At 48.4% G+C, this 10156-nt stretch overlaps 1 protein-coding gene across 1 annotated transcript; it reads right to left on the bottom strand.

The window, feature by feature from the left end:
• Positions 1 to 873: 873 nt before the first annotated feature.
• plppr3b (phospholipid phosphatase related 3b) lies at positions 874 to 9886 on the bottom strand. The gene is made up of 8 exons (XM_053854325.1): positions 9568 to 9886; positions 8066 to 8162; positions 7033 to 7218; positions 6841 to 6967; positions 6577 to 6772; positions 6080 to 6137; positions 5810 to 5983; positions 874 to 5513 (listed from the first exon to the last, which is right to left on the bottom strand). The coding sequence occupies exons 2-8, from the start codon at positions 8150 to 8152 to the stop codon at positions 4107 to 4109; spliced, it is 2235 nt and encodes a 744-aa protein (XP_053710300.1). The 5' UTR covers positions 8153 to 8162; positions 9568 to 9886; the 3' UTR covers positions 874 to 4106.
• Positions 9887 to 10156: the final 270 nt, after the last annotated feature.

Here is a 10156-nt window from a genome sequence, read left to right as displayed (position 1 = left end):
CAGGTCCAGAATCTTCGCCGTCTCATTCTTGAGATGTTTTGCTGAGAAACAGACTCTCAGGGACAAAATACGTACACGCGAATACACAACAAAACACAGCTTAAAATGGTCACACCACATTCCACTCACAGAGACACTTGCAAACATACACACAAATCTCACACACCTATGAGGACGTTTCAATGACTTTCATGCTTTCCCCAGCCTCTCATCATAAACCTATCTAAAATAAATAGTTAACCTTAACCAGGACCCAAAACAAACTTTAACCTAACTAAAGTGACCTAGGTATTTTGAAGTTCTAACCCACAAACATGCTTGTTTCACTATTCTTGTGAGGACCTCTCATTGCCATGATGCTTTCCCCGGCCTCTCACCCTGAACGTAACCATCCAAAACACATGGCTTCACCTGAACCACGGCCCTGAACCAAAGCCCACACACACACAGTGAGACAAACACAAATGAATAAATGTAACAATGAAAGCTAACATCTCTTTACATACAAAATCAGAAACAGCGCTGTTTCAGATCGGCCTCTCTGATTGGTTGAAACAATGGTTTGGCGAGGAGTGATGAGGACTATAGATGGCAAAAACTAAGAATCGACACTGAAAAGTGTGAGCGTGAAAATGTGTTGTTTTGGTGAACAGGTGGGTCTTGATTTCTATAGACGGCTGACAAAACGCCAACTGTTCCATCCAGCCACGACTCGCAGAAACCACCAGTCATTTTAATAATTCCTCTGGTGAAAAGCTGTAGTATGTTTGGCAGCCTCTGTTCGATCTCTTCACTCGAGGGCTGGTCTGTGCTCCTCTCGTCTTCTGTGGCGCTGAGTCACAGCGGATCTGTTCGCCCAGAGTGTTTGAAACAGAAATAAAACTGGCAGCAGATACCTTCTGGATCGAGAAGATTTAATTGGGGCATGCAGCACCGTCCTCCATCAACACACGTTTCGATAGCAGCAACAATTTCTTTTTACATTTTCATGGACAAAATGTACAGCTTCAGGATGGTTGATGGTTTACACATTCAGGTGAGATCTGTTCTCTTCCCCTGCTCTTTTGAATCCCGGCGTGTGGGAGAAGACACATTGTTTCAGGTCGACACACATGCAACGACACAGACACGGCAACAGCAACAGCAGGTGAACGTTTCTGATCCAGTCACTCCCCGATTAGGACTGTCAGAGACCAACCCACACACTGAGTCTTGTGTGCACTTCCACTCCAGATATCCTCACTGACCTTGACCTGAATATACAGTTCCTTGGATTTTTGTGGCATTTCTTTATTGTCCTAGTCGTGTCAGTTGTGCTGCGAGTGCTGAGGCTAAACTAAACCTAAGTGAACAGTCTGAGCGACTCATGACGGGAGTATTGGGAGATTATTATCATCCTCTCTGCCCTCGTATGCGCCTGTTTTGTGTGTTCCGTTTTGAGTCTAAAGCAGCTGCTTTACTCTTCTCTGTGCTACAAGTGTTTTGGTATGTCATTCCAAGACATGAGCAATAGCTACTATTTTCAAGTGTACAGCCTTCCACTTCGCATGTTGACACATCTGTTTCTCCTCCTGTGCAATGTTCCAAGCAGCGTGGTTGGGATGCATGGTTGAGAATCGGAAGTTCTCATCACAACTTTAATGTAGATGCCACTTGGTATTTGTAGCACCATATGTGGCTCTCACCCTTACCTTGTTAACCAAGGCCAGTGAGAAAACCGGACTTGCGGGTTGTCCAACTCTGATCTGCACAGATTACATTCACCATGGCAACACGTGAAACAAAGGTTGCTCCTCCTACTTCTCCTTTGCGGATATGGATTCTATTCATTGCTTATCATACTTTGACAATCATGTTAATGTCAGTGTTGATTACTGAAAAACAGTTTCATCTCACGTGTTTGTGCACCCCCAACAGGCGTAAGGTGGACCTCTCTGTAACTAAAATAAAGTATGCTGAGGCATAATTAAAGTGCAAACAAGTGTAGTGTTGTTCAGCGTTCAGAGATTAGAAGTGATGAATGCGAGTCCAACACTAGAAACGTGTGTGTAGTGGTTTGATTTGAGATCTCAACTGCTTCGTGGTTTGCTTCAAGAGCCACTTTTGATTCTGTTGTTATTGGTGATAGTTATTTCTGTCAGAAAGTTTAGAGCATTGCTGTCTGTGATTTCTTTGGTTGCTTGTAAACAAACAACAACACTGCTGCTTAAACAACCAGGTGCTCAAGCTTTTTTGTTACTTTCCTCTTTCACCTGGCGGGAGCGTAAGAAGTGTGTGGGTAACATCTGTGAATGCATGAATCATGTCGGCAAGGGGCCAAATATGCAGCAGTTGAACTTAAGTCCACAGTTCTGAATATGACAACCAACCACACTGTAATATTTAGCACTGAAAAGTGTTTGTAGAAACGTCCACTTACAGATCTATGTAGGCGGAGCTAGAAGATGCTTCCATCACCAGAAAGTGTGTGCACGTTTTGGCATTGCGAACTGGTCTATATTTGACACTTGCGTTCGCTCATAGCCTGTGTGTGAAGCGCTATGCCAGGTGGCCTCGGACTCAAAATGCATGCTGTGATAAACCAAGATCATAGAGTCCAAGCTTTGCCAAGGGACGTGATGTTTTACAGCAAACAGACATCAACAATGTCAACGATTTTCATCCAAACACATGAATATGTGTCACCTGAACACAGAGTATAATAACTTAAAACAAATGCATCTCCCAACTTTTACAACCAGCAGCAATAGGACTAGTTTGACATGGACTTGTCTACATGGCGCTTCACCTCCTCAGACCTGATGAGGGAGTGACTGTCACATCTGAAGTATCTTACTGAACTTCACATCAGGCCATCCTGAATCAACACACAGAATCCGATTCACACAGTAACGAAAATACTCCACACCAGACGTCCCCACCAGAGACGCACGAACAAACATGCTACTCACCATAGCAACCGAGCCATCACAACAGAGAGGCAATGACACACTCTGGTATTATACAGTCAGTGTAGTATCAGCAGGGTACCTCTAGGGGGATCCCCAGTCACTTCCCCAGATGCAGAATTCCAGACGTTGTTTCAGACTGGAGTCTTCAAGTGCCTTCCATTGGTTGTTGTCCAGACTCCAGTGTCATCCGTGAGAATGTTGTGTTGCTCCATACAAGTTTGGATGACCGCGATGCTCATTGATTTATCGTTCCCTGTTTTTTTTGTATAATGAATCTCAGGAATAAAAGTATCCGATAACTAATTTGTAGAGGTTCTCACGACGGTTTTGGATCTGAGATCCAAGTAATCAATCTCAAGTACAGTAGCCAGTTCACACACATTAACAGAGCCATGGAAATTCAGTATCGGCCTGAAGAAAGAGCTGAGCCAAAAGACAAAGTGCTCCATTTCCTGGCCGACTAGTCCGCAGGAAAAGCCCAGGACACGCTAGCGAGCTCACCTAAACTCCTCAGTATTCTCTGAGAAGGAGGCTACGGGAGGAAGGGTTGCCCTGGCCTCCACCTTCAGCTATACCTCAGTAAAACGTGCGAGAATTTAGAGTCGCAAATAACTCTTCCTCTGGCATTGAAACAACATTTAGAGTCAATCCCATGCTTGCGCTTGTAAAGAGCAAAGGTTAGCGACACAGAGCAAAGGCAGCTTGGGCCACCAAAAGAGCAATTTGTCTACGTTAGCATGGCGCTTTGTTGGCCTGAGTTTGAAATGTAGACTGCAATGGAACAGCGATCAACAGGCCATCCTGATTTCCCGCCGCTCAACTTCAACGTAAATGCCGGTGCAGTGGCTGGACTGGAGCTTACTATTCTAATCTTTTTATACATCATGATTGCTGTGCAGATGAGAGAGTCTGAGGTAATTACAGTACGTGTGGTAATATATATATATACAATCAACCAGCCCTCACCTCAGCTGTCGCTCAAGATGACTGGGACTGAGCAGGACATCTGATGCGTGAGAAGGCCATTGAGCCTCAAAGCGTATGTATGGCTGGAGCTTCCTGGGTGGATCCCTTCGGAGCATTTGGACTTCACTGCTTCTGCTGTGCTTTACGGACCAGTTTCAAATAAGGCGTTTGTTTCAAAAGGGTAAGAGACTAATCCTTGAATCGCCGTCCTTGAAGGCTTTTGTAATAGTTCTCCTGTTCGTTATGATTGCGAATCTCTCGATCCAAAAGGACTAGGGCCGTCTTGCGTCTCATGGCCATTTCCCTCCGCTGTGCTTCTGCAGAGATCTCCATCTGAGTGTGGATCGAGTGTTGGGCTAGGTCAGCCTCACCAATGAAGCGAGGCGATGCGGACCTCTGTGGACGGAAGCTGCTACCGTGGGCCGCTGAGTCCCCTCTGTGATGGCTGTTGAGGTCGTAGGTGTCGCGTTGGTCGCCTCCATTGGACGCACCGGCCCACTCCCACGGGTTACCGTTCCCAGCAAGGGGTGGGGCTTGAGGCGGGGCCGGTACTTGGACGACGGGATGGTGGGGAGCGTGGGCATCCACAGTAACAATTGATCCTTCCCGCTGCTGCTCTGATGTTTGGCGGTAATGAGGGGAGTCAGCACTGGAGGAGGTTCCAGACCCAGTGGAGGTGGACTCTGAGGACTTCTCGCCCGAAGATTGAGATGGCAGGAGGCCTTGTTGCTTGGACATGGCAATAACCTGCATGAGTCGTGGTTGAGTGGTGGCCCCACGGGAAGAGGAATCCCCCGCCGTCTTTTCCCGGATGGCTAGCCACTTTGCACGGGTTACTGCACTCTTTGGTGAGACTGGAGGGGGTCCTGCCTCAGGGATTTGAGGGGGTCTTGGAGTGGCCACAGCCACCGGTTTTGGTCCAGGTGGAGGAGTTGGGTTTCGACTGGAGGTCCCTCTATTTGAATGGACAGACGGCTGATATATGGGGGCCTGTGATCCTCCGTCATCAGTGGTGACCGAGCTCCTCTCTGAGCCGTCCTCACTGGCCTCTCGCTCAGTATCCTCTCGGGGGCTTTGTCCTCTCATCTCCAATGACTTCTGTTTCCATTCTGACATCAACTGCTGAGACCTCATTGGGTCCATCGGGACTTGAACGGCTTTTAAACGCCTCTGTACAGGCTGTACCGGCTGGACGGGCTGTACAGGCTGGACTTGATCACTTGAGCCGGAACCTTCACCGAGCCCTCCGTTGACATTCATCGAGGCCCGAGGTAGTGTGTTACTAAAGGTCAGCATAGTTTCCTTCCCCATCGGGCTGCGGGGAGCCAGAAGCTCTACATCCACGCTGGCTCTCTTCAGGCTACCCATGGAGGCCTTTTCCCTCTGCAGAGGCCCCAAACCCTCCAGTCTGTCCATCGGTGCCGGGGCTGATGATATCTCATCGTTGCTTTCAGAGGCGGAGGCAGGACCCTTGTTGTAAACCGAATCGTGGCCGCGCTCCGTCAGTGCTCGGAGCGGATCCTCTTTTGGGGGAGAGGGCGCGGGTGGGGGTGCAACATCGTCAGAGGATTTGAAGTTGGCAACAGCATGGAAAGCCTGGAAAAGCAAAATCAAATGTGTTAGCGTCTGAACTGGACGTAAGCGCTGGTACAACAAGTTTAACCTGCAACATTAGCAACTGGCTCTAACGTTGCTTTTTAATAACTAAGATTAGTGGCAGTTGCACAGTCACCTAATTTCCCGGATGCCCTTCAAGAAAGAGAAGCAGAAATTTCAGGCTCTTCTGTCGTCATAGTGACGGCAACAAAAAATATCTCCATGACAACACAGTGAGTGCGAACCAGCAGCAGATGGACATCTTGACTGAGAGAGAAACCGTGCGCAAAACGCACCAGGTAGGCGGCGATGAATGCTCCGATGAGAAAGCCCACGTACACATCCATGGGGTGGCTGCGGTGCTGCGTTATCTGAGTCAGACCCGTCAGGACCGCCGCAATGGCAAACGCAAACACCAGCACTGGCTTGAGCAGCTTGGTGCTGTCCGAAATGGTGGAGTTGAAATACATCTGCGGAGATAACAGAGAGGGTAGCTCAATCTACTGACAGCACCGTGGTTTCAAAACTCCTTCTGCTTCTTGGAATAATTTCAAGGTTCAACTTACAGAAACATACACCGCAGCAAAGGCAGAGAGAGTTGCGTGTTGAGAAGGAAATGTTTTTCTGTAACAAAGCAGAGTTTAAAACATCAATATTAGGTTCTTGAACTTCACTACAGTCTTCCACCAAAGCAAGTCTTCTTCATTATGATGCTGGTGACCTCAGGGAACCGAGAACTACATGAACCCTCAGAAGGCACTGCAGATGATCATGGACGTCCAGAGGGCAGCAGCTCCATTAACCTAGACCTTTGAAGCAGTCAGGGTCTCCAACTTGTGGTTGAGGATCTTGTCTCCACCACAATGAGGAAAGGAATCAGCTAGCGCTTTTTTTTTGGCGGGGGCTTTGCTTGGATCCTGTTGAAAGCACCTTCTGTCCCCCTCAGCATGCGGGTTATGGAACTAAAGGTACTGAATGCATTCATCGGAAACTAAATGAGTTCTAGACTGGCCTGCACTTCCTGATTTATGGGAGGACACGCCACGAAAAATGGTCAGCTCACCTGGCGGCCATAATGGCGTGTTGGTCATGTCCAGCGCAGATGTCTTTTGTGATGTACGGGTTCTTGTCGCAGGAAATGCCTAGCTGGGTGTAGTTGGGTTTACAGACGGTGAGGAAGAATGGCGCGTGGTAGCCGGTAGACAGCTGGATGATGTCAGTCACCAGTGCCGTAGCACACAGGCCGAACACGTGCACACCTGGTGGTTGACCAGGGGCGGCAGGATTTAGGAGTAGGAAGCAGACAAAGGGAGGGTTTAAGTCTTACCAACAAAGCGAACTGTCCTCCTGAGGAAGGAGTTGAAGTTGCAGCCACCAGCGTTGATGCTTCCTTCAGGTCGACGCAGCTTCAGTCTGGACTGCAGGCAGTAGATCAGGCCTTCCACGAGCATGATCTGAGACAGAAGAGGAGCAGTGTTGTCTTTGAGGACAGAAAGATGACTCAATCTGCAATGGTTACCGAAGCAGCTGGTCCTGCGAAGGCGAGGCTCAGCAGCATCAGCAGCGGGATCAACTCGTCTCCTCCGTCCACGTACGGCATGCTGAGGTCGCGGTCGTGGCAGCGGAAGCCGACCTGCGCCGGCTGCACCACGTCAGTCAGCTCCAGGAAGTAGAGCGACACCATGGAGGAGGCCACAATGGGCAGCTGGACGAAAAAGACCACATGACATTGAGTGACACACGTAGATGGTAAAACCCGAACCCCTGATGAAAGAGTGGTTCCTTTGTGCTGAGAACTCTGGTGGCACATAAAGGTAAGTGGCTTGACTGGATTGACCCTTATCTCCTCTAAATCTGGGGCCATGGGAGGTCCTATCCCAGCATTGACCTGGGAACAACTCCACTAGTCGGTGGGCATCTTTGCGCCGACTGCTGCCCCAGCGTCACATTATCAGATAAGTGGTAGAAAACGGATGGAAGGATTGAAGATATGTTATTGAGGCGGTGATGAAAAGGAGCGTTGGATGGTGAAGGTTTAAAAAGGTTTATTGGCAACAATGACATATTAGTCTGCGTTATATTCGAGATGTTAGTCTTGCTTCTTTTCCATGCAGTTGTGTGTGTGTGTATATATATATATATATATCAAGCAGACACATGGAGGTCAGCCGCTTACCCACAACTTCAGATGAAGTTGGTAACATCTCTTGAGGATCAGGCGACTGTTCTGGTTCTTTGAGGACAGTTTAGAGCTCCACTTCCCAACAAACTCACTTCCAGACTAATCTCTCCCTGAACAACATCTCAGCTCCCTTTTGCCATCCCTGTCATAATCCAGGACGCCCAGACGTCGGGGTTTATCTGGCGGAGCTTCACGGTCACAGGTCGAGTGACTGGTCAATCAGATTATCGGAGGAAAGTGTGTTGGATGGGATGGTTGCGATCGGCACTTAATGATGGTTGTGCCTCGTTGTTCTGGTGGCACCGTTACCATGGCAACACCGGAGATAATTGGGGGCAAAATGTTGTGCGTGTGTGAGAGCAGCCGTTACCTCCACAAAGTAGAAACATGGCAGCAGAGTGAGACTGTCCTTGGGTGGCTTCTTCTTCATCTTGTCTGACGGACTCATCATCATCATCTTGGTCGCACTGTGCACACACACACACACACACACAGCAGTCGATCAATACACAAACTGATGTGATAAAAAGTACAGGAGGTAGAGTCACCATCATCTTCATCACATCCACAATAATCTTCATCATTAGTCCTACTGCAGAACTCAGTACTCATTTACACCACCAGTCGTCACCCTCAGTAGCGTGGCAGCGGTCTTCCTCACCAACACCACCACAGTCGGCATCATCATCATCATCATCATGAATGCCACAGCAACATTCTTCATCAGCGACACAGCTTCATGGGAATCATCTTCCTCATCACTCCCACCACGACCCTCCACACCATCAGGACTACCACCATGATCTTCATATCATTAATGCCACCCCGACCATCATCTTCATCAGCACCACCACAGGAGAACTTGTTTTCATTCATGCCAACACCATGGTCCTCTTCATCTTCATCACATCCTCAGCCATTCTTATCACCAACACTGCCATGATGATCGTAGCGTTAATGCCACCGCAGCCATCATCAGTGCCTGTACTTTCATTGATACTACCACAACCATCATGATCATCATTGTGAAAACCACCACAGTGGTCATCTTCATCTCCAGAAGCACAACCTCTTCCTCACCAATAGCCACCACAAACAACTCCCACCCCGAAACATCACCTATAGCACCAGAACCGAAACAACCATCCTCATAATCCCTGGACCTGCAACCATCTTGATCATTTTCCCCCACCACCCTCCTCTTCTTCATCAGCAGCAGCACCACAGAACTCCTTTTCAACCACACCAGCACACTACCACAATCGCTACTATGATCTGCACCATTGACGCCTGCCATTGAAACCAGCACAAGAGAAACCTACATTTATACCACCACAATACTCATCAGCATCACCACGACCACAGCCCTTTCAACTCCATCATCTCCAGCAGCATCATGCATCTCTCGCCCGTCGTCGTCACCACCACTAAACTAAGTCATCATCGCCACCATGGTGGCTGTCCTCTTCATTTCCCGCCGTCCTCTTCCTCCTCCTCCTCCTCCTCTTCATCATTCAACACAAGATCACGAGATCGAACTCACGCCAATTAAGATTCAGCCAATCGGAGCGCGGAACGACCCCAGATGTTTCAGCACTCGCACGCGCACGTGCCGTCGCGCCCCCCACATGTGGACGTGCACGCGCCGGCACACACCTACACTCTCGCATATGTATATGAACAGGTGAAGGGGAGTCACGTGTCAACATCAGATGACGGAGCGTGAAGGACTGCAGTCATTACTCTCACACGCACGCGCACGCTGCGGATCATCTATCCCGCAATTGTCCCGGTTCTTTGTCCCGCGGTTCCATGTGCACCTTCGCCCACCGGCTCTGACCAACGAAACCCCGCATCTCGGCCGCACCTCACCTGGTCCCGTCCAGCTGTCAGATCATTCAGAATTCCGGTCACGTTCTATTTACTCGCCGACCGCAGAACCGTCACGGTACCAGACCCGGTCCACCTGCGGACCGCGTTGATGCCCGGTCAGAACCAGGGCTCGGCGGATCGTCCTGCAGGTCCCGGTTCGTGTCCCCTCGGTTCGCCTGGTAAAACTGCAGATCCGAGTCCAGCGGCTGTTTTCTCTTTCCTCGTGAAGCCGCACGATGCGCGCGCGTGTTTGTGTGTGCGTGCGCTTGTGTGAGGCAGGTGATCGCTTTCTATTCAAATGCAGCTCTCGGATTCCAGAACCGACAGGACCAGAACACACTCCAGCGGCAACTTACAAGAACATCAAGAAACCGATCAAAAGTCTATATACATGTGCTACAGTCAGTGTCAATGTCTAAAAAAAAAAAAAAAAAAAAAAAAAAAAAAAAAATATATATATATATATATATATATATATATATATATACACATATATATATATATATATATATATATATATATATATATATATATATATATATATATACTAGATGTTTTTAAAGTTGATATTCAATCTAAAACAAGTATT

This window comes from Synchiropus splendidus, chromosome 1 (genome assembly GCF_027744825.2).
Source record: "Synchiropus splendidus isolate RoL2022-P1 chromosome 1, RoL_Sspl_1.0, whole genome shotgun sequence".
NCBI lineage: Eukaryota > Metazoa > Chordata > Actinopteri > Syngnathiformes > Callionymidae > Synchiropus > Synchiropus splendidus.
This window is presented reverse-complemented; position numbering and strand designations above follow the sequence as displayed.